Raw genomic sequence first — 27,521 nt, 5'->3', positions numbered from 1 at the left:
TCACCTCTCTCGGCCATTATCCTTTCTGCCACCAGGGTAGTGGTTGCTACAACTACTTGAGATAGCAATGGAAAGTTGCATTTGCTCTTAACCATGCATCTTATATGTTAATGTGTATTTCAAAGTCGGGTTTTAATGTGCCAGATGGTTAGTTCACCAATCAGGCTCCTGCTACGTAAATCTCAAACAACATGTAACAGTTCTTGTATACCTGATTTTAGCAGATACAGCAGTGTTAGTGAAATGTTATCAACTTTACAGTGGGACAGCTTGAAGAAGAGACGAGAAATTTAGTCTCTATGTGTTCTTTATAAAATCTTAAATGGTTTAATAGACGTTTCACTCCCAGAATGCATGATTAACAATTATCTCTCTCATCACTAGAGGTCACAACAAACGATTTGTTACAATATCTTTGACAGTTAATAGCTACAAGTTCAGCTTTTTTCAATGAGTAATCCCTCAGTGGAATGCTTTACCAAGTGTCATCACTGTCAGTGCACCAACTCTACAACAATATATTCTCTACACTTGTACACCAGTGGTCTCTTCAATTACTTAATTAATTTACTTACTTAATTGCTTTCTTACATTCTGATTTAATTTGTAACTAATCATTGTACTATACTCATGCATATCAATTATAAAATATGATAATAATAATAGTAGTAGCTAGTTGCAGTACTAAAAGTTTTAGTTTAGTTCTCAGTACTATAAGCTATAATTTTAGTTTAGTTCTTGTTCAAAAACTTAAAAATAACGCTTTTCTAGTATAGTTCCAGTTTTTAAAATAGATTGTAATGAAATTATATATAGTTTAGTTCTAGTTCCTAGAGCTAAAAAGAAAAGGCTGCATGTACTAAAACTAATTTTAGTTCTAGTTCTAGTATACTAGAAAAACACTAAACAAGCTCAAAAGAATTCAAAAACAAGCAGCTCATTTTATTTTTGAAGACTACCAAAGGACAAGTATAGTGTTTCGCGTATGTTCAACTCTTTGGGTCTAAAATCTATTTTGTATGTGCATATACTAAAACGAGATTATTGATGTTATACAAGATTGTACACAAATTAGTGGATCTCTCCTTACCCGGCTACATCTCCAATAATAACAGATCAGGTACACGAGGAAATGAACATAACTACCCATGCATTGATTCTTACAAGTTTAGCTTCTTTCCTGTATAGATCGGTAAATTTGTGAAACAAATTGCCAATCATGCACTATAATGATTGTATATACACTAACTGAATTTGAACACAATTTTCAATTCATATTTTATGAACAGTAATTACTAATCCTAATATATTGTATTTATACTCAAATTTTGTGAGTTTTACAATTATTAATATATATATACATCCATGCAGCATGATAGATGTAAATTTGAAATGACCTCGATGCTGAGATAGGTGCACAAAACTAATCAATTGACATACACAAATTGAAATGGCCATGAAATCATGCACACCTATATGCATAAACAATGAACCCTTACTTGCAGAATGGCTTAGCTATATACTTCATAAGACTGCATGCTGTTCTAAATATTACCTCACCATAACCACATATAGCATCCATGACATAACAAACAGCTATAGGTCTTATAAAACACAGCAATACCGTATTACGCATAATGGTAAATCAGTTTATTACAAGGGACGTGATACAATTTTCGAGAGTGTAGAGTCATCAAAATATAAGCTAGCTTCAATATTGAATAGCTGGTTCATGATTTGAAAAGTGCAAAAATCATCCTACTTGACTTAGTTTTGAAATTTCTACATAGCCAGCCAATTAAGTGGCCATGGGTCCTTTCTCCATGCAACTTATGTACACAAAATGTGTCATGGTGAAACCATGTCAATACTATAGGAAGTTTTACATGAGCAGTTTGTTTTCAGTAGCTATTTATATTCCATTTCAGTTTTTCATTTATTTTTGCTGTTTGATGGTTTGTTTTTGAAATTCAGAGGGTGAGATAGCAGCTAAATTTACAACTGCAACCTGACTGTTGGTTTGCTCTATACTATACCAATTCTTCACTGAGGAAGTTAGAATGTAGCTGTAATGGCTGGCATGCATGCAGTGCATGGATTTCCTATGTGTAGGTCATGTATGTAGATGCCAGGGTATGGCTGCATAACAGTCTGCTTACCAGCAAGGTTGCCAGGGTATCATCAGTCATGCAATTGCTGAAAATGGCCCCAAGGCCCTGCAGTGTATGTGTTGAATCTTTCATTCACTACTCAGTTCAGCTATACTGTACACTGATGGCTGTTTGACCATATACTAAATATAGTTGTTCAACCACTAAACTACGTGGCTTCATGACTGCATGTTTTACATAGCTATCCTAGCTCCGGACATTTACCATATCGAGAGTGATGCAAGGGGTAGTCACCTCCATACCACCAATTGATGCACTCATCAAAATTTAATCAAGTGATCAAGAGGTATTTTTGCAGTGAATCAACCGATCAAGGCGTCCGCAAAAGTGGCGATCAAGCGCTAACTTTGAGCAACACGAGAATTTACTAAGCTTTTACGGTTGACGATCAGGCTCTTGGAAAGATGAAATCAAGTGATCAAGGCAATATTTTGGCGATAGTAATAGTTTCCCCCCTGTAATTGTAATCTGTGCTCATTAATCATATTATACATTTTGGCGATCAGACTTTTTAATCCCGGTCACGAGTATGGAAGTGTCTACCCGTTGTGATGTGATATTCGCCACTTAAACGTATTCCTACATCACTTAGACTAAACGTATTCCTACGTCACAATACCAACCACAAAAAAATAATTATAACACCACGAAGCCGCTACATAGTAAGAATGCAACGAATGTCCGAAAACAAGAAACCGGAGCTTCCGTTTATGCGTACCTGTGAACTTGTTCCTAGAGGAGGTGCATGATGGAACCGATGACTAGTCAGAAAAAGCGACATTCTGGGCACGACTTTAAGCGCCGAAATTTCTTCCAGCCAACATACTGCGAGCACTGCAGCGATCTATTGTGGGGAATCAAGGGACAAGGATTCACGTGCAGAGGTGAGTGGCGATCGCTAACACTACATCACACTAACGCACTACTAAGACTCAAAAAATGCTAAAGTGCACACGTTTAGTATACCTTGAAGGTGCAGATGTCGTCCATTTGTGTTGATTGCTTATGGGAGTGTCTTTGGGCATTAGATGGCTTCCGATTATAAGTCTGCACTTGATTGATAGCTATACTGTGTTCATTCCTTATTTGACTGTCATGTCTGTGGGTTTGTTTTCTACAGTGTGTAGGTTCACATGCCATGAGAAATGTATGAACACACTGGTTACCATGTGCCCTCATCTCGCCCTGACTGCCATCACAGTAAGTTATAGCTATATTAGCTCTGTTATCCCACATAATGTAATGTGCAGGAACCACTGGCGCACAAGTGGGGCAAGGCTGTGACCACCAAGAGACGTTTCTGTAATGTATGTAGGAAGAAAGCTGATTCTTCTACACTGTTTTGCTGTCTTGGTTAGTAAAGCTGATTTTATTCATAGATTCGATATTGCTTTACAGTGTGTAACTACTATGCTCATAAACAGTGCAAGTTATATGCTCTTGTAAACTGTAAGGCAACGTCACTCTACAGTATTGAAGCAGTGGTAAGGTACTAAGGGATTGCAACACTACCAGCATCTTTAACTACAGAGGCAGCATAAACATCACTGGATTGAAGGGAACTTGCCTAAAGGAAAATGTGAAGAGTGCGGAAAATCTTATGGTGACCAGTGTCTTAATGGGATGAGGTGCACCTGGTGTGGCATATTGGTAAGAGAAAACACTATCATTGTTCTTTGTTCCAATAGCAATTATGATATTGTGTACAATAAGAAATGAACCCTTTACTTAGTTTCAGTTGTATCGTTATGTCTTGGGTGCAAATGAAGTTGTTTACAGTTAGCACTATAATAGTTTTACATTTCAAAAATGTTGAATAATAGACAGTGATTGGCGTGACATGGGTTATCATTTGAACATTAACTAAAAGTCAACTTGGGGAATACTTATTGTTGACATGTTTATGCATACCTTTGTAGGTGCATTCATCCTGCTTTATAAAAATAGAGAAGACACCTTGTGATTTTCGTGACCTCTCTGCATTGGTGTTGGCACCTGAGATAGTGGAGTGGTATGGCAGTGACTTGGGAGCTGTATCTGGTAAATGTCTTTTATATCTTCTGTTCTTTTATGGACATGTGTGTACATAAGCTAGTTAAGTGGTTGCAGTAATAATAGTATTTTGTAAAGTACTGAATTTGCAGAGTGCTTGCATCTTAAGTATAGCTATGTATATCCCACAGTCTCTAATAGTTGAGTTTTAATTGATTCGAATTGCCACATAATTTTCCATCAAAAAAATGTAGTTAACAAATTAGGATCATTGATTTTTTTTTCTTGTTTTAAAAAATAGAGTGTGTGATTTTTTTGCCTCTGTTGAAAATGTGGCATAATAGAAAATCTGGTTGTCTGTCTTGGTTGAAATATTAAGTTTGAAATGTTTCATATCATACAGTACAGTAGTAACTGTATGTTAGGGATCATGGAGGTTTTACTTTCTCACAAAAAAGTTTGGCCAGAAACCAGCCTCACAATACTTCATGGCACCTTGGCAGTAATGGTTAGGTATAAAAGTGCCTTCAGTACTTCCCAAAACACTTCCTATAGGTTGCTACAATTCTTGAAGATTTTAAGAGGAATTTTATACTGCCTGACTGACTGACTTGCGTAACTTAATAATGGCTGGGACCAAGAGTTCATAATATAAAGAGGGAGGGCTCCCTCTTTATATTATAAACTCTTGCTGGGACTATGGGCTTGATTTTTTTTTTTGCTTCAGCCAGACAGGTGCCTTTTGGCATACTGCAGTACATATAATGCATACATCATGGACTTACCTTTGTCTTTTTGTGTCTCATTTCTCTTCACTGACAGCTCAAGGCGTCGATTCGCAGTATAGCATGTGATGATTTCCCTATAGCTAGGTTTGTATAAACAGGAATCCTGTAGTGACTGGATTGATTGCAGAGTTACTTCTTGTACTGTTCTTCATTTGTAATGCTGTAGCATAGCTGAAAATGAAACATAATGGCCACTTGGCAATTTTCAGTAATTGATTGTCTGGTTCCCTTCTTACTTTTGATGCAGTATACATGTGCATGTTTCACTAGTCATGTGTTACAATAAAGTTAACAAACAAGACATGGGGTTGGAATTTTACAGTATTCAGGATCATAGAAAACAAAAAGCAGTGAAACAAGGGAGGTCGCCTACCTGCAGATATACTTATAATTATCTGCAGGTATAGTCAACCTCTATCTGTAGACCTCCCTTGTTTCACTGATTTTTGTTTTCTATGATCCTGAATACTGTAAAATTCCCAATTTTTCCTTTCACTTGTATTCAATGGACCCCCCATGGTTAATTTATTGCATGTATCCTGGGTAACAACACATAACCATACTGGTATGTTATGTGTTATTGATCTCGCTACTTCGTTTATGCTAGACATTATTGGTTACATTTGGCTGGCTTTGTCATAGCTAGTGTTTCACATGTGAGAATGTATCTGTAATTTGAGGAGCATACCCACTACTGCATAGTACCTTTATGATCAGAAGATCAGAATGAAGTTGGATCAGATACACATGGACTGTGCTGGCTTGAAAATATGCCAATACACTTGCAAACTGCTTGAAAATTCTGTGCCTATATTGATAATGGCTGGACTGTAAAGAGTACTAATGAATAGTACACATTCGTTATTCATTCATTAAGAAAAATATTTGTATTTTTTAAAATAGTTGTTAATCTGTCAATTAGACATTGTTAGTTCATTCGTTAATTTGAAGAAGATTCAGTTCAGAAAAGTAGGGATGCAATAAATGAAAAGTAGTGAAAAAAGAGATGAATGATGGTATTACAGCATAGCTCGGTGGGAAAATCCCTACATTGGCATGTTATAACAATGATTTAGTTCACTGAATGCCGAAATAGGGATTTTCCCACCGAGCTATATTGTAATGCCATCATTCATCCCTTGTTTCACTACTTTTTATTGCTTGGATCCCTACTTCATTCTTAAATTAAAATACTAGTTTGTTTGGTTTTTTTTTGTTATAGTATACAGCTATACATGTGTGTGACTGTTCTATCAGGGTGACTGCTGTATATGGCTTGCGACTGATCAGGCAGGCAGACTAAAATCTGAGTTTTGGCGATTTATTTTCAATTCTATATCCAGTCGCCTATTAGTGTTTTCTTGTTTATAATGCTGTATTTGATGTGAGATGGACTAATATTATCCATAAAGGTGATTTTCATCTCGTAAGATGTCTCTAGGATGATTTTTGAAGGCAACATTTTAGGCGGCGTACATCATTTTATGGGTGATCCCAATACTACCGTACTGTTTGATATTTGTTTCACCCTTTGTAAATAATGTAGTGTTAGCAGCTTGAATTACAGTGCAGTACATGAGTGCAGCAAACCATGATGTCAAATTGAATTGTCTTTGGTTATGGTAATGTGTGAATAGAGTTGGGGAAACCTGTTGTGCATCAGTGAATGACTTGATGGAGACTTCAACTTGCTAATAGCTAATTGTATCATTTTATTGAGTTTGAGAGTTAACATTAACCCTGTAACAAGTATATAGCTATGTCTACAAATCTGTATGGGAGGTCTGGCCAACTCTGCAAGGCTATCCAACTTTCATGGAACACTATTGTCTCCACATTTCAACCATACTGTGTAGTTATAGTCAGTGGAAATTCTAGACCTGACCTACAGGGGGGCCAAGTAGGGAACAGCATGACTATTGTTGTATGGCTTTAATATAAAGTAGAATTTCAGGAGAGTCTGGCCCAGAAGCTGCAGGATTTTTGCAATTTGAAGGCTTGAAAACAGCCTAAATTTATGCTAAAAACATGAAAAATGCTAAAAATAACAATGCCAATCTATACTGGAACTTTTCCCCAAGATTTTTTAATTAAAAGTTATTTTTCAGCATCCCTCCCCTTAGAATCGCTTATGGTTATAGTATCATATAATTTTCCCTTCACGTGTACATGTTTCACACCTCACATCAAGAAGTCCTACTTGTTCAGCTGTGTTTCCATGTTGTATGTACAGTGTGTGGTGTGACGTGGTTTGAAGTTTGAACACCCCCCCTTAAAATCGCTTATGGGCATCTCTCTATTATTAACTCTTGGTATAGTATCATATAACCTTCACATGTACACGTTTCACACCTCACATCAAGAAGTCCTACTTGTTCAGCTGTGTTTCCATGTTGTACGTACAGTGTGTGGTGTGTGTAATGTGGTTTGAAGTTTGAACACAAAAGCCATGACTGTGCTGAGATTGCTCATTTACAATTACAATGATTATTGCACATACGGTATTTTGGTTTGTAAACTGTAGGCAATGTTTTGTAAAGGCATATATACCAAGATAACACATGCATACTAATTTCTACCCGCAAAGTTGTTATAATCTAATCACTTTTCTGTTCAGAAAAAATGTTTGATGATATAATAAATGTTCTGTCTTCAGTGTAACATGTTAGTTACTCCAGTGGTGTTGTGTATGTTGTAGCCATCGATCAGGTATCTGATTCTCCCATATATGAGCTAGAAGATGATGAAGAAGATACAGAAGAGAAAGGTGTGAACATTCAAATGAATGAATGCATGTACACATACGCACACGTGCGCACACACACACACGCTATAATGGTTTGTATTTCCTTCAGGCTATCAGGTGATGGTATTCGAAGACATGAAGGATTGCTACCAACAACAAAGGAGGAGTTCTTCTCAGCGACTGTTGGTTTCCAAGAAGATGACTGCTAAAGAAGTTTTGGTAAGCATTTTGTATCATGGAGCCCCACATATAGAGAGATGCCATATAATCTGTCAGGTTAATTATCTGTGTGAGTACAGGTACAGTTTTACTAGTTGCAGCAAGCATTGTGTACAGTTGTACTATCTGAGTTTTATTTAGATTTTTTGCATGTGCTCAAAAGTTTGGCGTAGTAATGAGATGATGTAACGAGATGATCAGGTTCCCTTATTTTGAGACCCTGCTTCGTAACAGGATGGTCTTATTAAGGAGACAGCTATTGAGATTAATCTTTAAATCAATTTTTCATCAAACGATAATTTGCACATGATTCATACCATGTTATGGATATATATGGAAGTATTGCACTTTCATTTATAAACACTAGTGGATCAAATTATATGGATTAATCTACAACTGCTTTCTTGCAATAGCTATATGTTACTGTCAGAATCCCTATTCTAAAACATTAACTATATAAGGAATTGTCTATGTGTTCTCAGAATGAAATCTTTATACCATGGTTGTTCCAATTGTAACTCTTGCAGGACTTGGCTTTGAAGAAGTTTCAAATTCCAGAGGACAACGAAGAAGATTATTATCTATTAGAGTCAATTGATGAAAGTAATACAGTTACTGTTGCCATTACAATTGTTAAGATATCTTGTTACAGCGACCCAAAGGCCACTGCTCAATACTGACATTCCGTTCAACATCTCTGAATCAACGGGTCGTATTCCCAATTTAGTTATTAAGTTCAAGGTGAGACGAAATGTTAGTTGTGTAGTTGTATATGCAATTGTTTGCTAGGATCATGGCATAGACGAGAAAGCTAAAATACCATTGACCATCTATAGCCAATGGCTGCAGTGAGTGTAATGATTGTGAAGGTTGATTGTTAATTGCCTTTGATCTCCTTTTAGTACAAAGATCAAGCATGTCAAATTGGGGATTAGTAAGTCATCAACTGTTGCTACTGTTATTGAAGAGGCTCTAATCTTGTTTGATATGGAGGTTGAGCTCCTCTTCCTTGTGTCTGTTGTCTAAGCCCCACCCCTTATTGTGCAGGATGAAGTTGCTGACAATTTTCTACTGGATCAAGTTTATCTGCATAGTGGTGTCCAGACTACTTCACTGGCTCCGTCACATTGTATTTGGGATACTATCACATTTTTGAAAACCGTAAGTTTTTATTTTACATTCTCTTAATGTGTCCTGGTAGTGTTGTGACTCTGTGTAACAGTATTATAAAGCTGTGAAATGTTTGTGTGTATGTGTAGTGTGTATGTGTCTGTCTGTCTGTCTGTGTCTGTGTGTGTATGTATCTGTGTGGTGTGTGTCTGTGTGTGTCTGTGTGTGTGTCTGTGTGTGTGTGTCTGTGTATGTATCTGTGTGTAGTGTGTGTGCGTGTGTGTCTGTGTGTATGTATCAGCATAGCCAAGGAGCAGCCATGTAATCGAAAGGTTCCAGGATCAATGCCTGGTTATGCCAAACTGGTGTTGTTTCCTTGAGCAAGAAACTTTACTCACATTGCTCCTGCTATTTAAATGGGGACCTGGTGGCCTGGTGTCAACTCTACCATCAATGGGTACCTAGTGTTTACTGAGGAAGCAAAAGCCCAGATGATCTTTTCTCACTGAGCGGTGTTGGGGTCATAGTGGAACTTTGGGTTCCACGACCTCTCTCTGTGAGACCTGCTGCAGGTTACTAGTCCTGCCACAGGAAGATTTGTCTGCTCAAGGCTCAAGTGCCTGAGTGGTGCACAGGCATCCTAGTGCTGATTCACTGGGCGGCAATAGCTGTGTTTCGCATGGCTGCCAGAGGCTTTGCCTTTTGCTTTGTGTGAGTTTTGGGTGAAGAGTGTAATCTGCAACAGTACAGTGGGACCTCCTGTATGCCACAAAATGTGTTCAGATAAGTGAATTTGTTTACAAAGCTCTCTAATAGAAGATACAGTAGTTGTCAAAGTACTCTAATGGAACAGTTATTCACACTGTTTGGATCATTGAGAGTTCAGATGGACCTACTGTACTGTACTAAGCATGATTGTGCTGTATAGGATGATTTTGTATTTCCTTTAGCAACCTGTAAGAAAGCACACCTTGACTCGGTTTTATCTCAGAAAGAAAACCTCTAATCGTTTTGTATTGGCAGTATGGGGTCTGCCTAAAGAACAGGTCAAAGATTTGACTATGGCTCAAAAGTTCATTGAGAAACTGTTACCAGGTAGAAAATATATTTCCTTATGTGCTAATCACAGTAAAACTTTTTTTAGGTAATGTTTTGGAGGACGCTAAATTTGGACCATTTTATCCCAATGCTAGTAAGCTGTGTTGTTATTATGTAATGTGTATAGTGGTTTGTTGTTTTTGTAGAACTTGTATTTATTGATTGTACAACACTCTTTGCGGCTGGTCAAATTTGTAACATACTTGATCAAACATCTGTCAAACTTCATCATTATATTTTACCCAACCTTCATGTGAGTGACAGTAGTGACATACAAAATGGCATTGTACCATTAATAAACCTCTACAGCCTGAATGTCTTGAAAAACATGTGGTAGAGCGCCAGGAGCCATTACTGGTGTTCATTAATGGACGTAGCGGTGGTAACCAAGGCCTGGATTTGCTCACAAAGTTTCGTCACTACTTGAACCCTCACCAAGTGTTTGACATAGGAAATGGTGGACCACATGTTGGGTTAGTTGTCGCTTTGCTGTTTAGTTTATTATTTTATTGAACGCCTATTTTTTCAGGCTTCATGCATTCCGCAACATACCTCGGTTCAGAATATTAATTGGCGGAGGTGATGGCACTTTTGGTTGGGTGCTCTCTGTGCTTGAAGAGGCACAGGATGCACTATGTTTTAAGGAGCCACTATCTGCTCTGTTGCCTCTTGGCACTGGCAATGACTTGGCTCGTGTTTTGCATTGGGGACCAGGGTACAGTGGAGAGAAAGTGCTTAACATTCTGTTCTCAGTGGAGAATGCTGATGTTGCACAATTAGATCGGTATGTTGGTGTGTACACACACACATACACCCTCCTCCTCCTCTCCACTACCATTAAAAGTCACGTGGCCTTCATACGGTTGTAGCTTCTTCACACACATACACACACACCGCGCACACACTGGTTTGTCTTGCTAGGTGGATGATCAATTTCATTCCGGATCAACTACCCACTATTAATTTGTTACGTAAAGATTCAGACTTGGCATTGAAATATGGTTACAACGCCTTGTCAACACTAGACACAAAAGACAGATTGGTTGAAGAGAAACAGAAAATGGTTGTCATGAATAACTACTTTGGAATTGGGCTTGATGCTGATATAGCTCTAGATTTTCACTTAGCTAGGGAAGAAAATCCTGAGAAATTTAGTAGCAGGTCAGCATTGTTTGTTTCTTTACGATATAATTTTATTTGTGGCCTTGTATTGTAGGTTTCACAACAAAGGAGTTTACGTTCAGCTGGCTTTGCAGAAGATGGTGACAAAGAAAGTGACTGCAGAACTAAGCAAACACATTAACATCATTGTACAGTGGCCAGTAATATATTTAAAACTGTTTCATGACAATACTTCTACAGGTTGATGACCATCCAGTGCAACTACCTGATTTAGAAGGAATTGTTGTATTGAACATTCAGAGGTAGGGTGGCCCGTGTGTCTTCCATTGGGTTTACTATCTTACCCTAGTTGGGGAGCAGGTGCAGAAGTTTGGGGCAACCCTTCAGAAAAGGCAAGCAAATCTCATGCCAATACTACTCATGTAGTACATGTATACTATTCAGAAACTCAAGAATGCTCACTTTGGTGATGGTGTGTTTGAGGTTGTAGGGATTGGCGGAGTGATGCACATGGTATGATGGTATTGTTTGCATGCATTATAACTGAGCCCCACCCTCCAGGGTCAAATGCAAGGTGGCTTACGAGGAGGAACCAGACTAGCACAAGGATCTAAGGTCAGCCAACTAATGCTCCGTGAATGAATTCTCCAGTAGCTACGTAACTGCAAGTATACACAGTGGAACTTCTTCATATTGAACTCTTTGAGACCATCAAATAATCATATGGGAAGAGGTTCAAAGATAAATTATTGTTGTTTTGCTACAGCTCAGAGTCTGTAGAGGCTTATAAATGAAGATGTTAAATGAATGTACAGTGTCCTTTATTTAGAGGGTTCAATACAAGAGGTTCCATTGTATGTAATATTACATTTACAACAGTGCAAGATCAAGATTAACCATGCTGTGTCAGTACAAGTTGATGGTGAGCCGTGGACACAAAGACCATGTACTGTCACCATAGAACAATGTGCAAAACAAGTGAGCCCCTCCTACTATCATGTGCATGAGCATAGCCACACCCCACCCAATAGGCTCAAATGTTGAAGAAATCAGGTAGGAAGATATCGTCAGTAAACAGACAGCAATCATCATCATCAAAGCAAAATGCCATTAGGCCTGAGCTGCAGAGGCACCACACCGATGGAGACCTGACAGGTCTGCAAAGAAGAAAATATCCTGAGAACAAACGCCCAGGTAGCCCACAAATGCCCATGTGATTTAGAACAATAACATGCAACTTGAATTATCTTCATATCCCAGTAAATCTAATTGTTTGTTTGAAATGTTGTTTATAATTTTAGTACACATGTACAGAACACACATGGTATTTGAGTGCACAAAATTGTTACAGTTTAGCAGAGGGTGGTTTGATAAGCTTCTTTAAATGCTTGTGGTAAGCAGGATGTACCTGTTGCAGTGAAGAGCACATAATAAGAAATATAGTGGATGATAAACACACCTCATATTTGTTACGGGGACACTTGAGGGCCCACTGGTACAAGTGGTTGTAAACGTCACCATCATATCTACCCAGTACTGAGCAGAGTAACTCATCTCTGTGATCAAAGGCATCAACTAATGGTACAGCTTCTTTCCTAAATAAAATGTTTAAAATGCTAAGATGTCATAATTCACATAAATATTTACTGTATTTAGTAATATTGTCGCGTAAAACTAATTACATAATTTACGGACGACTACTGTGTCAACAACGTGCCAAGTTTCAGTTTTTCGCATGATGATGTTCTCGTGGCCATCAAAGCAGGGGACCCAGTTATCCGAGCCGATAGTGCTGGTGGTTACGACGTTTATGTTAATCATCACAATCATTTTCTATGGATTAGCGTCATCCGACAACTCAGAGAATTATGGATTTGATCTTGACCTTGAAGTATTCTATCGGGGACACAAGCACGGCAACACTACGAAAGGTTACCCATTGCAAATCTCGCCACCAATGTGGGGATACGCCGTGGCTATTATTTTCATGTTTATTTGGCAGTGCACCTGGTTATTGTATGGCTGGAGCTTTCTGTTCAGACCTCGTGTTCCAAAGGTCATTCCCATGGCGTCATATCTACTGTTTTCGGCGGCTATGGGGCTCATTATTGTTCGCCTATACGTGTACGCCAACCGTCACGTCAATCCTGGACTGGTGTGTCAAATTCTGGTGACAGCTCTACTCATTGGGTGCTTGGGGCTGGCGCATTTTCTGATGTACTGGCGCACCAGCCGGCTACAGCAAGAAGGCTGGGTCATGGACAAGTGGATAACAAGGTTTGTAGTCCACAATGGACTAGCACTGATGGTGACTTGGCAGATCATCGAACTTCTCCTGTACATTAACATCACAATGCAGTACAACTCAGGGAAAACAGTTAAAGCTGATGTCGCCTCATCGATCATTATCGTTTCTTATCTTGTCTTCCTGACACTTTGGGTGATACTGGAAACGACCGTTCTTGACCAATTCATGAGGTACACTGTCACCATCTATCCTGTTTGCTTGTGGTTCCTTTCTACTGCCTTGATTGAACAGTGGGACCACAAACGATACAAACAGACTCGGAACAACAACCTGCTAGTAGGCGCACTCTGTTACACAGCTACCGTCCAAGTTAGTCGTATTGCGTTCCTGATCTTTTTCCGTATCTCCCGTCCACTGGATTGGCCTCAGCCCCGACCTCAAAGTGGTGGCTACCGCCGGGTGCAGTTCCAGTATTGAAGACACCTACTAAGCAGAATTTACTCAGCAGACATTGCAGCAGAAGCATACTATTTTAGAAACTCTTCAATGTTAATACTATGCACCCCAACATATTAGAACTCCAAAAGTGTGTGTAGTTTAATTTTTGTTGATCACTGCACATGTGTATTTATTGTAACCAAGTGTTAAAATATGGAACAAACTAAGTGGTTGCACAGTGGAACTTCTTTGGTAAAACCTAGGTAGGATCCCTGCTGTAATAGCATCCCCTATGGTACTGTTGCATAGTGGTCCCAACATGATTGTTTACGATGAGGTTCCACTGTATATGTATAACCAACTAACCATCCTATACTTTACCTGATCACTTTTAGTAGGTCATAGACCTGTTGTCGTACCATGTCCATCTGTTCTGAGCTCATGTAGCCATCCTGTAGAAATTCCCGTCCATTTTCAACTATACCATGCAAGGCAAACATGTCACAGAGAGCTTTAAATATGTGTCGATTGTTGGGACACATTTCATGTGTTTGAACTGCATTGATGAACATCTGTAGTACTGAGAGATGACAGTGTGCCTAAGTGGTTTACAAGGTTCTTAAAGGTGATGTGGTACAGTGTTTTGGTTACCTTAGCAGCTCGTACCCATTCCACAGACGCAGCATTCCATGCATCCGGTTGGTCCATTCCCCTAGCAAGGGCTGCCTCCATCATTCTATATGCCTTTGATACTGACCTGTAAGCAAGTGAAATCATCAACTCTTTCTGTTACAACTACACCACACCTGACGGCTCGCTGGCGATAAGCCTCCAACTGGATATGTGCATCAAATAGTTGATATGGTGTGTTAGCAGAACATGTTGTGTGACAAGGGTAGTCTGCTCCCAGGTATGCCACATCTGATGGCAACTGTGCCTGAGACAGTCGCTGTGAGTAGAGCTTGTGCAGATACCTATATACATAGCAACAACAATGAGACCTTCTACTTGAGCTACCAGCCAACCGTAGCCCACAAAGCACCTCACATACTTTGTAGGCAGTATGAGGAGTCTACCTACTACTACTACTACCACTACCACTACCACTACCAAACTACTACTACTACTACTACTACTTACCTTGCAGTTTGCAGGTACAGCACGGTGTTCTCTCCCTCATAAGTTTGTGCGGCCACTATTCTCACGTATAAGAAGGGTAACCCACTGGCCAAGGAATATCCCATCCCACCACACGAGAGCCTGCACACCTGACAAAGAATGACTGTATTAGTATGTATTTTAATGTTACGCAATGTTGTACCTCAATACCCTGAGATGCCATCTCGGTGGAGAATGCCTTCAATCCAGCACTGGTTGCATGGAGCTATGCACATTAAAACACAACATTTTATGGACCAAGTACCAAAATCATACTATCCAAATTCTAATTTAAGGACAGAATCTGGATATGGACAGCCAAAGGCCTATTAATTTACAATTGTTAATTTTGTAAATTTTGTAATACTAAGTTTTAAATCCAAAAAAAAGTTGATTCTCAAACTAAAATTAATTTTGATCTGCAGTATAAAAGTTACCATGTGAACCAAATTCAAAAACACATTCTTTACATTTAGTACCATGTGGAAGTTATCTTGTTTATGAAGAGGTATCAAAGCTGAGCTCAGTGGTACGTGTACGTATGTGTGGGCTGCACTGGCAGTTAAAGAAGGAACAAAAGGAACATGATCATTACATTTGGTGTGTAGACAGCAAAAAATCACACTGTTCTCCAAAGATCCTCACTCAAGAAATACTTCTACTAAGCTCATGGTCTCTGAAAAATGGTATAGTTATCAAAAAAATCTGTGTCCCACAGTCACCTGTTTAAACTGGCCATAGTATGATAGTAATAACACCCAAATGTATCGTTCTGTAGAGTGACCTACAACCTGCTTATAATGTGAAGATTTTGCCCAAACGCAACCAAAGTTGACAGTTCCACTGCACTTGGTTGGCTTACCACTGGCAATGAAGACAAATCTCCTTCTTGTATTTCTCCCTTAGTTGTCACATACAGTTGCATCATAAACCTACTGGCCATTTTGAGTGCATATGAGTTGGCAATTTGTGGCAGTAGCTTGTACTGTTGTGTGACGTAATCCAATATCTGCATCTCTGGACCACTGGAAGTGAGAAAGCAAATAATTTCTAAACACAAGTAATTTATAGAGAAGCTTGGTGAAAACCATTTGCTCATGACTAATCGAGGGAACATCTCTAAGCTGGTCACATATGGACCAGGTTCTATGGCAACACAAGACACGTTTATAAATGCACAAATAAGAGACACAAGCTCCTATTAGCAGACACACTGCAGTCTCTAGCCAAGAATACTTACCCTGGTTTGCTTGGAGTCTGCCTTCTAACCACAGAGTACCGTGTTGCTATGGTGACAGCCCGTGATAGATGGTCAGAAGTAAAGAACAACAGAAATGCCCGCACCATCATCATGGTGCCATAGGAGATCTTTTCATGGGCTGGTTTTGTGTATGTGCCATCAACTGCAATCTGAAAAATGACAGAAGATGTAACAACATTATAATGAAGGATACCAACCTAACCTTTGCATGACGCATCAGCATGTTCTCACGTGGGATCTTCACGTGAGTTAAACGCAAGAAACCATTATCACCTCCCACATAACCAAACTTTGTTCCAATGTCACCGACATGAACACCTAAAATATATACACCATGTAGCAGAGGTTCATTGTGATGGAATGGTGGAAAGAAATTATGGCAGGAAGAAAGACTTTTAATGAGCAGTGATTTTCCACACTGTAGTGTGATTTTCCACACTGTAGTGTGATTTTCCACACTGTAGCTAATAGCAGATTTGACACATCAAAGCCATTGCAGCAAATTATCCCACAGTATTCAGTAATTTACTTGGTTAAACACTGCATCTTCAATACCACAATCAATTTCAAAATTATGAGCTTAAACATTGTTTTTGAGTGTCAAGTAGTGGTTGAGGTCAAGTTTGAATATTCGCCACATTGATTGTTTGAACTACCATATTTACTGTGGTAGCTTCCTTGTATATTAGCTCAAATATCATGAAGACATTTACCGTATTCACTTGGTTAAATACCACAGCATTACCTTAGTTCAAATCAATATGGCAATTATTTCAAACTCAACCACTACTCAGTGCTCGAAAACAACGTTTAAACCCTTATTTTCAAGTGCAGCTACCAATGAAGAAATATGGTATATCGGATACAGACACTTTACAAAAACTTGCAATTCAAATCCGTAAAGCGTATTCCGTAAAGCGTAATTTGTGAAAACCATCTCACTAGCTGGATTATCCACAGGTTCATTTAATAACACAATGCTACAAATACTTTGTATCCTTGCCTCTTGTAGTCGTCCTGTACAGCAATTACGACCTTAGCACTCAGCAGGCTCTAGCTAACAGTTATTTAATGGTCACATGAACACGCTTTTCGCTTTGGAAAATTGCAAGGAGTAGGAAAGTGTCTGTAGGTACTAACCTGGTAATGGTTTGTGGTCATGAAGGCTTCTTAGTTGTACCAAAAAGTGATGAATACCATGGTCTTTACCCTTAGTGATCAGTCTAGCAACCACTACAGCATGAGTGGCAGTATGGCCCACTAGACAAGAAAAAATATCGGTAACTTAAGATACCGTCAATTATATAGCCTTTTAGATAGCTTCAAAACACTTTACAAACAACCCATTGCATACAGGTAAATTTCCTACATGCATTATACGAGAACCTACATAATGTATGGACACCTTGGAATATGTCCAGACTGCCAGATTTCTATACAAAAGGGACACCATTCATTAATGGTCTGGATTATGTAGGATAAGCGTCTACATTACTAAACATATAAACTAGTGATACTGTTTCTCCATACATGTCTTGTGTTACTAAGTTTTCTATGTGAAACAGCTGGAAAATGGTGTAGCCTTAGAAAGTGGCAGTTCTGCGGCATGTTAATTTTTAATAATGGTATGTCATCATTTTAGCCCCACCCCCTCCTCTAAGAATGGGTAAAGGAAAGCAAATATCTTTTGGTAAGTATTTTTATTTGCTGAAAGCTTAGTTATTTGTTTTCTGGGTGACTGTTGTATTAGAGTATCTCAATCTCACTCGGCAAAATAATAATTTCACACTGTCTCACAATACATGCCTAAGTTTCTATATGAAAAGGAGAAGCCACTTTCCCTTATTTCTTTGTTTTTCAATTGCTTATTTTTACATATTTACAAAACACTCATACACCACAAACAGTTATTTGACTGCCTTGAAATGGTACTTTGACAGTTTGTATCTTGGGGTGATTTCACTCAAATTAATTTTAGTAAGAGTACTAAAGGCAAATGGTTTATCCATCACCTGATTCTGATAAAGTTATGTATGCATAATGTAATAACACACTGATGTGACATGCTGGCTCCTTGAGCTAGCACACCACATGCCAGCCCCTACGTTTCTTGATTACTCACATGCTCCAGGCCACCATTTCATTGAGGTCAAAGTTGGGCTGTGCATGTCAAACTGCTGAGTCTTTGGATCATATGTGGCAGTAGTTTCCAGTCCACGGATAAATGTACCTACAAAAAAATGACATACAAAAACTGGTACCATATTTCCCCAGCTAACCATGGCCCATCTCTGTCTGAGCATAAGCTCCAATAATCTCATGTCTTTTAGCTGGTTCGAGCCATCTCTCCTTCTGTTCATTGGATGCCTGCCCTTCGAGTGTTGGAATAAACATTGTCTCATTAATTTCTATCGGCAGCTCTGTGTTTATGGCTCTGAAATGATATGGATGCACCTACAATGTCAGAGCAGTAAAAGAATTTCACCTGACAAATAGCGGTCGCTTTATAGGGTCATCCTGTATATTCAGCTCCTGGCATCTCTGAACATATCGTACTGATTTTTCCATGTCACGCATGAAAGCTTCTTCATTTGAGCGGAAGTACAGGTCATCATTGTTGAACACTGGATCTGAGAACACTAACGATTCTGTAGTGGGAGGGGCGTGGATGTGATATGCACTAATATTTAATACATCACCATGATCATTCCCTACCCATTTCCCTCCTTATGTCAGTCATAAACTCCCCACCGTCCCACACATGCGTCAGTTCCAGCACATCAAGCGTGGACCGCTCTCGTTCGACTTTAAGCTCCTTTGCCATCGCCATTGCTAACAAACTTGGGCAAAAGGTCAACGCACTCGGCGCAACTAAAATGAGCGCCTGCGCCTCTAGTTAGTGAGTGCTATGGCAACAGTTGCATGATTGTATGCGTGGTCTGAAGCTGCTCAGTCTAAAGAAATTGCACTAAGACTTGTAATTGTTCGTTGATATGCTACGAACAAATAACTGATGGAAAACCAAGCGGTGAGTGTCTGTTTGACTTAAGTTTGGTGAAATCATAGATTCTTATGGTGAAATCATCATATCTTTTTTTTGTTCGTTTAACACACCAGACACAGGGGGAAGGTGAAGTGTTTCACTTACCACCAATTAACTCCACGACTACCGTCAGTCAAAAGAACTTGTCCAAAAGGCTTCAGGTATGGTTCATCATGGATGTTTGTGTAGTTATTGTTTATTGTGTGTGCGCTTAGAAATTAATGCGCGATGCGGCGTGTCCTACCGCACAATCACCTCCCAGACCAGCACCAACAAAATATCAGCCAAAGCGATGGAAAGATCTTAGTACTACCCAGTACAACAAACTAACTAGCATAGAAAAGAGCAGATATGATGCAGTAAGTCAATGTACAAGACTTGTTATATCATATAATACCTGCTTTGCCACGTCGTCACTTTCATTCAGTAAGAATTATAAATGATTGGAATGGACTCCCACATGATCTGTTAATCAACCAATTTGTTTTAAGACACACCTAGATAGATTTTATTATGATTACCAGTATGATATTGAGTTATTTTTGTAGTAGTTTGATTGTTCAGATCAGATTTTTACAGGCTTTGCCTTCTTACCTGTACCCCCAATAATAATAATAATAATAGGCTATGGATCCAGTATGCAGACAATTATTCAGAAGGTTCAGTCAGTCTGTCAGCTGTCCAAATACATGTTCATAATACCATAGCAATATAACGTTATCTAGAGTCTTTTGTCTAAACGTAACTCTATCTACCTAATCTCTGGCTTCACAGCAAATTTCCTAACTAACCTTCAGTGTTGGAAGTAACATGTTACTTGTATAACACATTATGTAATATACCTTTTGTGGTAACTAAGTAATAAAACAAAATATGCTATAAAAACTAGTAATATAACTCAAGTTACTTTACTTGCAACAGTATTGGCTACTTCGTAGATAGTGTTTTATAATTATACATTATTTTAGTACGAGTCTCCTCCTAAGCACATTCAGGAGTTACAAGAGGCTGCTCTTAAGAGAGTTCGTGCAGTCAAGCAAGAGGAGAAAGAGTGAGCATATGTAGATCGTCATAATGTGGTGTATCCCTAATTTGTTGTAGGAAAGTTAGTAAAAATCCAGCCATAAGTGAGGTGATTGAGCAAGAGTACAACAGTGAATTGATTGGTCAATTAAGGTAAGATTGTTACATTTTATTAATACCACATCATTTAGCCTATGATCATACACACATCATCATTTAAGCAGAACAATATCTTTTGTCTTTCTCTCCATGCTTTTCACCAGTGCTCTAAATGTTTACAGCCAGTGAAAGAGTTAGTGAAGCACTTTAAATTGGTTCTAATTATGCAACAAACCACGTGCCAAATTCTGTGATTCTGTTTTTTAATAGTTTAATCAGGATATTATTTGATTGGCTTTGACGCTTGTCAATGAAGCTAGGCTGCTAAAAAAGTTGCTATGACAATATGATAATACAAGGATTTATCACCACAATGTGAGAATAATGGCAGAGAAGCTTACCTGGAAAAAAAAACCAGCAACTACTTACAAACATTGCTACTACCTTTCCTTAAAGATTTTTGCTTCCCAATGCAGTTACCTTTGTCTTAGCAATGTAGAGATATATTCCCTTGAGCCATTGTAAATATTTTCACCTGTTAGTTAAGACAGTAATGATACCAATAAGTAGCTAGCTAGTACAAAGGTAGTTCACTAATAGAGTGTGTTGTAAAGTACCAGTTATATTACCCTAAGATTCCAGAGTGCTTGTTCACAGCTGCTTTCAATTTGTCACTTCACCTGCTGGTATTACTTGCTCACGAGATCATCCCATATCACCAGACAGCTCTTGTGATCCCAAAGCAACAGTGTTGTTAACACCTGTAACTTGTTTTAGACTAACCACAAATCATACAGTACAGCTGTAGATTAATTTGTCTACTGGTACAAGAACTTGTTACTGCCATGTGTATCCTGCTGATCTGTTTTTGGGTTCCAGTTGCTGCTTTGCAGCTGTATCCGACAAGACCAGTATGAATTATATCTACCAATGGTAATGTGACATGCCTTTAGGGGATGAAATATTGACTACTTCTTAATACCAAGAGTTTATAATATGGGCCCTCCCACATTATAAACTCTAATATGTATTATAATTCTGGTAACACTGCACACCAAACCAATGTGAATTGACTGAACTCCATGGGCTCATGACAATGTATAATACTCAAACAATGCCATTTTGATCAAGCTTAAAACTTCAAGGGGGGACATTTTCACGTATAGCTGCCAATCTGCAAAAACCCCAAAAATTTTCCACCTCAAAATTTATTTATACAGTGGTAGTTAAACAATGATGATTCACATACCCTAATAAAGCAGTCATGTATGCTGAAGTAGTATGCTAGTGCAGAAGGCACTGTTTAAAATCAAGCAACCATGCAAATTACAAATTTAGCAAACAGCCGATATTTAAACCCATACAGTTTCCTTCTTTTCACTTGATGTTGGAGGTATGACTTCCCTGTGCTGGATGTAACTACTGTCCTGCTGAGATTCAACTGCATATATAGCTGTACTCTGGCCTGGATGAGGTACACACTGTCCTTCTCTTAATGATTATTGCAGTGATTACTTTTACTTTTCTGATTCCAAAATATTGATCACATGATGGTAAGGGGAAGGAGGTCAGCCACTAACAGGACTAGTTAGAGCAATCAAACACTCTAATATAGCAGTCGGTTGTTCTGGTTGTCACATACCTTTTTTTCTGTGACATCCTACAATGATATATACCACAATGTTAAATTCAGTAAGCCCAGTTCCTACCACAAAACAAGCAATCTTGTCCCAATTAGCAACATGTATGTGCCCAGTCAGTAAAGGGCTTCATTGCCTTACTGAATATTGGGCAGCTGGCCCATGTAATGACAAGAAACGAGTGCTCAGATGAACACGAACAGACTATAGTATGGTAGTATGGTAGTATGGTATAGTAGGGATCATGAAGGTTTGCCAATAATATCACCCTAAAACCAGCCTCATTTTCCCTTCACGACAGCTTGGCAGTATTGGTTAGGTATAATCAAGAGTTCATAATATATATATACTGAGGAGAGTATCCTACTCTCATATACCCCTGTAGAAGAGCGTATCGTGAAGTTATGATGTAGCACTTCTGAGTTCGCCCGTTTTTCTTTGTATAATTAATGATGTCATTAGTTGAACATGGTATCGAATGAACGCGTGCCTAACAACATCGCTAGCAACCAAATCATCTCCAGCTCTAAGCGTTTCTCACCGAACTACAATCGTTCTTTCATGGGACCGCTTCGTAGGCGTTTCTTGCTAGGCCATTCATGAATACGGCTATCCTGAGTGTCGCGAGTGTAAAATGGTGCTAATGATTCTTGCACTTTTATGGCTGCTCATACATCACAAACCACAACATCTTGTTGTTACATCTTAACTTCATGATACGAGGGGTATATGATAGTAGGATACTCTGCTCAGTATCATACAGTACGATAGTACTGTATATTAGGGACATCGAAGGTGTGGGGGCGATCCATGATATAATATAACCCAAAAACCTGCCGCGATTTTTAATTTCCTCACAACGACATGACAGTATTGGTTGGGTAAAACCAAGCCCAAAAGTGTCTTCAGATCGACCCGAAACGTTTCCATCAAGTTGCTACAGAATTTTTTTTTAAATTTAGTCAATAGAATTTTCTACTGCCTGCCTACCTGCCTGACGCCTTCAGTCAAGCGTAGCGGAAAACTGGCTACAGCTACAGCCCTAATTCTTTCGCAGAAACGTTTCTAGATCGCTTAAGAAAAAACCTTTGGTATATTGATAAACATACAATGCTTGCGCTATTGTCTTACCTTTTATCCTTCTTTACCATAGCCATCAGTCAAGGTTCTACCGCTGAGTGTTAATAGACTACAGTACGGCTTCCATACCAGTGTATATTGCATCAAACTATTCGAATACTTGTGGTCGCCGGTTGTACCAAAAACACACGCGTACGTCAGACTCGCTGTTGATATCGATCAGAGAGAGCAACTCACAACGAACTATATAGCAATGTGTAAGTCAATAAATATAGTTTAATTAGTAACAATGTTAAACCGAGTCGGATCATCCAGGTCCTGCTTTACAGATTATTCGGATCTGACCCTACGTGCTAAATTAAATGTGGATGTGTTACCACACATCATAGCGTAGCTCTGCTTCTTTCATGAGCCACGCCCACTTACGTAAATTACAGTCTGTAGACATATGGTAGCCACGTCCATTCATCAGTGTGTAGGTATGCACGAATCCACGCCCATTTACGTAAATTACTGTCTGTAGACATATGGTAGCCACGCCCATGTAGATATGCACGAATCTACGTCCATTATTGTCTGCAGGCTTATGTAGAGCCACGCCCACTGATCAGTTGTTATTGTATGAGTCATAATCTAGTATAATAGTGCTGTGAGTAATTCAGCAGATATTTAGTGGTCATGAGCTTGCAAAAAAACTTCACAAACAAGTTGCACAGTAGGGATATTCACTTCTTATTGTTTTACAGTATTTGGACATTACGTACTACTCCGATCCAGCTTGTTTCAGTACTTTTTATTGCAGCATTATACATTGTCCCTAATCTAATTTAAAATTCCCAATTTTTTCTTATACTTGTATATATTATGAACTCTTGGTATAATCAAGCCCAAAAATTCTGCTGAATGATCCCAAACCCTTCAAATAGTTAACTTAATTTGCTGCTGACTGGTCGATTGACTATGTGATGCCTCTAGCCAAACATAACTTGGCATGATTAAGGGTAAGTCCTTGGATTTCTTTTACTGTTGAACGTTGCTTTGGCCTGAGGCATGCCTTTTCGCCAACCACAGCAGCTACAATGGACTTATCTTTGTCCTCCTTTGTGTTCCATTTCTTTCTCCATTACTGTGTTTATTGACTGGGTTGATTAGAGGAGCACTGATCTTCATTCGTAATCCTGTATAGCAGTAAAACAAAGCTGAACATGAAGCAGAATAGTTTGGGCAAGTGTTAAGTCACTCAATTGAATTTTATCTGGCTGGCACACTTTGAGATGCAAGATGATACTTTGCCAATATTCTTTTTCCTCTGAGGATAAGGCCATACCTATTTGAAAAGTTGTTACTCAGACCCGACTGACCCAATTTTGCGTTAAGAAAAGAAAATTTAAGATTCATGTGACACCTAGAGTTTAATTTGCAATTGGTGCAAAAATGATTGAGATGCTCTAATAGAACAGTCAGTGTGTAATATTTTGGGCGTAGTTCCCTTAAAACCAGTGTACCTCTACTTCTTGGCTAACAGCTATACTTCAGTGTCGTCCATGACTCATTGGGCTATATGTATGTATGTCTGCAGATAGTGCAGTAGCTACAAATATTTATCTGAGATAAACATGTCTGAAATTAGCTAGCTGTTTTTTTTTGCCTACTGACCAACCCATTTTACTGTAAAATAAATCCAAGCAACAACTTTTCAAATAGGTATGGCTTAGCTTGGACTTTGATAGTGTAGTTTAGTAACAAGAGTAAATAATGTACTCTTGATAGTAAGTATATATATAGGTATTATAGTGTTTAATAGTTTACTTTTATAGTTGTAGTCTAACAGTTAGTTACCCAACCTTTCTATGATACACAAATCAGAAGAGTACACAAATGAAAAGTCTGCCATAGCTACTTGCATGCACTAGCACAACAGTGTAACTGGCTTACTGACCAAATTTAGTACAGGCTCACCGCTCTATTTGCTAGTTAACCATCGCTGTTACTTTTGAGATCACATTCCCTGTAATGTTACTCTATAAAAAGGTAAAAAAATTCTATAAGTGTTGTAGAGAAGAAAAAAAAATGACAAAGTTTTTGCTTTCACTGCTCATATTCAGCATTTATTAGTGTGCTGCATGTGAGGCTGCAGGTTCCCTGATTCCATAAATCCAACCATAGCATGTATAAAAATGAACAAAAAATATGTCAGTCCCTAGTGTTCCAGTCCAGTCCACAAAACAGTGATGCCCCCCCAAAATTAATATTCTTATATCGTGTCTATAACTCTAATTTCTTGGCTGTTGCAGCTGCAAGAACCAAAAAAGATCCATATGGTCCAATGTAGCTGCAAGCATCTGTGAGTAAATGGTACCATAAGTTTGTGGGCATGGCATATTGTTTCATAGATAAGTGTTCCTTATTTTGGTATTACCCGAGAAAATAGCGATTTTATCCATAAAGTTAGTTTTGAAAGATTCTTGTATTATCATGTAACCCATTTTTCCAATTCTGTGTGTTGAGTTTACTACTTGTCATTAGTCACCCAGCTGACGATGGTATGCAAGTTGTAAATGCTAGATGGAATGTGAGACATGTGTATAACATGCACACACAAATGCACACATGTACACACACACACATGTACACACACACACATGTATACACTATATATCGTAATTTGCTTTTTTTTCTCGTTGTAAATAATTTTCGTATGCAAAACTTGTACGAAAATTTCTTTATTAATGTTTTGACTACATTTACTGAACCTTCCATTACCGAACATCGTCTTTCATGCAGGATCATGTTTTGTAAGGTCACAACTATATAGTATGACAAACAGTGTTTTCACTGATGGTCACCATCAATAGTACCATGTGACATTGTTACATGACTGACAGGAGGATATGGAGATTTGGGGATGTTTCGGAAAGTTTGAAAAAGGTTTAAAACTATTTTCCTGGTGTATTGTTCAGCCTAAATAGCACTTTAGAAAGTTTTTAACCATACCTGAAAGCCTAGAAGGATATTTTTAGCATGCATTCTATTAGAGACTTTTGAAAAAAATTTCTGGCCATGATAGTTCCACTTATACTGTACAATTTCATAATAAAAGCAATAAATTTTTGTTTCATATGTGGTCCATTTCATTGCATTTAAATTTTTGTGTAAAAATATTTTTGTATGATTTACATGAACGACTGCTTTATTAGAGTAGTTTGATCTTATGTAAACATTTTTGTGTTCCTTCATACTATATCCTAATTCTAATTTTAAAATTTATTGGAATTGTACTGTACAATAATGAGATTATGCTGTACACAATAAGTACACAAATGATTGACTTAAGATAACATCACCATCTGGGATGTTGTGGTATACCAACTGCCAGCTAAACTGCTGGGATACAAGAGACATCACTGTCGTGTTAATATAAAAAGACTTCACCATACTGTAAATAAAATGTTACTAAACCCCTACCAGAGCTGCTGAAGCAAAGGAACGTGTAAATAACATCAGATATCAATTCCGTGTTGATAAGGTAAGACTGACTCCAAATGCTGAAACATAATAATATTCTATAAAATTCACCAGGCTCAAGAAATTAACCACTTGATTTCTCAACAACCTTCTGCAATGGAGGCAGTCAGACTCAAATGCTTTTTGCAACCACAGAATCCTGGACTTACTGCTAATGCTACTGTGTATCTTAACCAAAGACAAGTAAGTTAATTTAGTGATCCAAATTTGCTGTATTATCCCAAGTGTAGAGGGAACGATGTGAGGCCATCTTGGAAGATGAGAAAGGGTTAACAGTGACTAGATCATAATAATGGTATCATGATGATAATAATTGTTGAAGTGTAATATTATTACAAATTTTCTCTATGTTCCTATCATAAGTAAACAGGTCTCAATATCTCTGATGGTACAAGAGTGAAGTACACCAGTTAGTTCTAGTTAACTTTTTATGACTAACTATGTCACTGTCTTAAAGGTGATCTGACCTTCGTTTGCCTGTGCATCATATCATGTGGAGTTCAATGGTACCTTATAGTAGGGATCATGAAGGCTTGTGCTACAGAAAGATGACCAGAAAACCAGCCCCACACTTCATGGTTCCTTGGCTGTATTGATCAAGTCCAAAAGTGCTTCTGAAATGCATCCAATAAGTTGCTAAAATTTTTTGCACCGCATCAAAAAGACTTATACCATAATTCCCTGGTATTAGTTTACTCTATAGTTAGACATGTAGTATAGTTCATTATCCATGCTTTAATAGGTGTACAATGAATGACAT

General features: G+C 38.4%; 3 protein-coding genes across 4 annotated transcripts; 2 read left to right on the top strand and 1 right to left on the bottom strand.

Moving 5' to 3' along the window:
• Positions 1-2,830: 2,830 nt before the first annotated feature.
• On the top strand, positions 2,831-14,159 carry LOC136249754 (diacylglycerol kinase theta-like). Its single transcript, XM_066041861.1, has 26 exons — positions 2,831-3,055; positions 3,292-3,371; positions 3,422-3,524; positions 3,570-3,655; positions 3,702-3,821; positions 4,091-4,211; positions 7,650-7,718; positions 7,807-7,916; positions 8,444-8,519; positions 8,569-8,657; positions 8,706-8,764; positions 8,819-8,909; positions 8,964-9,077; positions 9,977-10,121; positions 10,171-10,218; positions 10,271-10,377; positions 10,434-10,597; positions 10,654-10,908; positions 11,046-11,285; positions 11,341-11,434; positions 11,487-11,548; positions 11,596-11,638; positions 11,691-11,759; positions 11,808-11,861; positions 12,126-12,224; positions 12,278-14,159. Exons 1-26 carry the CDS (start codon positions 2,917-2,919, stop codon positions 12,461-12,463), a joined length of 2,823 nt encoding a protein of 940 aa, XP_065897933.1. The 5' UTR covers positions 2,831-2,916; the 3' UTR covers positions 12,464-14,159.
• On the bottom strand, positions 12,511-19,246 carry LOC136249755 (peroxisomal acyl-coenzyme A oxidase 1-like). The gene is made up of 15 exons (XM_066041862.1): positions 19,067-19,246; positions 18,837-18,999; positions 18,631-18,785; positions 18,474-18,581; positions 17,492-17,611; positions 16,554-16,669; positions 16,331-16,500; positions 15,953-16,115; positions 15,254-15,316; positions 15,073-15,200; positions 14,739-14,906; positions 14,584-14,689; positions 14,314-14,531; positions 12,706-12,841; positions 12,511-12,654 (listed from the first exon to the last, which is right to left on the bottom strand). Exons 1-15 carry the CDS (start codon positions 19,179-19,181, stop codon positions 12,592-12,594), a joined length of 1,992 nt encoding a protein of 663 aa, XP_065897934.1. The 5' UTR covers positions 19,182-19,246; the 3' UTR covers positions 12,511-12,591.
• LOC136249756 (protein LKAAEAR1-like) lies at positions 19,219-27,118 on the top strand. Of its 2 annotated transcripts, XM_066041863.1 has the most exons (8): positions 19,219-19,379; positions 19,469-19,555; positions 19,610-19,753; positions 20,363-20,445; positions 20,496-20,570; positions 26,705-26,762; positions 26,816-26,944; positions 26,992-27,118. In XM_066041863.1, exons 1-8 carry the CDS (start codon positions 19,365-19,367, stop codon positions 27,049-27,051), a joined length of 651 nt encoding a protein of 216 aa, XP_065897935.1. In that variant the 5' UTR covers positions 19,219-19,364; the 3' UTR covers positions 27,052-27,118. The 2 variants fall into 2 exon arrangements, with proteins under 2 accessions (XP_065897935.1, XP_065897936.1); XM_066041864.1 differs by lacking the exon at positions 19,610-19,753.
• Positions 27,119-27,521: the final 403 nt, after the last annotated feature.

Source organism: Dysidea avara, chromosome 3 (assembly GCF_963678975.1).
Source record: "Dysidea avara chromosome 3, odDysAvar1.4, whole genome shotgun sequence".
In the NCBI taxonomy this organism is placed as follows: domain Eukaryota; kingdom Metazoa; phylum Porifera; class Demospongiae; order Dictyoceratida; family Dysideidae; genus Dysidea; species Dysidea avara.
Note: the sequence above shows the minus strand (reverse complement) of the source record. Positions and strands in the feature narration are given on the sequence as shown.

Bases quoted from the DNA above. Each gene is read 5' to 3' on its own strand.
- LOC136249754 (XM_066041861.1), top strand. From the start codon at position 2,917: ATGATGGAACCGATGACTAGTCAGAAAAAGCGACATTCTGGGCACGAC. The intron at 3,656-3,701 runs GTAAGGTACTAA...CTTTAACTACAG, and splicing joins TCTACAGTATTGAAGCAGTG to AGGCAGCATAAACATCACTG. The intron at 8,910-8,963 runs GTTGAGCTCCTC...CTTATTGTGCAG, and splicing joins TAATCTTGTTTGATATGGAG to GATGAAGTTGCTGACAATTT.
- LOC136249755 (XM_066041862.1), bottom strand. From the start codon at position 19,181: ATGGCGATGGCAAAGGAGCTTAAAGTCGAACGAGAGCGGTCCACGCTT. The intron at 19,000-19,066 runs GTAGGGAATGAT...CTCCCACTACAG, and splicing joins TGACATAAGGAGGGAAATGG to AATCGTTAGTGTTCTCAGAT. The intron at 18,786-18,836 runs GTGAAATTCTTT...ATATCATTTCAG, and splicing joins AAGCGACCGCTATTTGTCAG to AGCCATAAACACAGAGCTGC.
- LOC136249756 (XM_066041863.1), top strand. The intron at 19,556-19,609 runs GTATGGTTCATC...GTGTGCGCTTAG, and splicing joins ACTTGTCCAAAAGGCTTCAG to AAATTAATGCGCGATGCGGC. The intron at 26,945-26,991 runs GTAAGTTAATTT...TCCCAAGTGTAG, and splicing joins TGTATCTTAACCAAAGACAA to AGGGAACGATGTGAGGCCAT.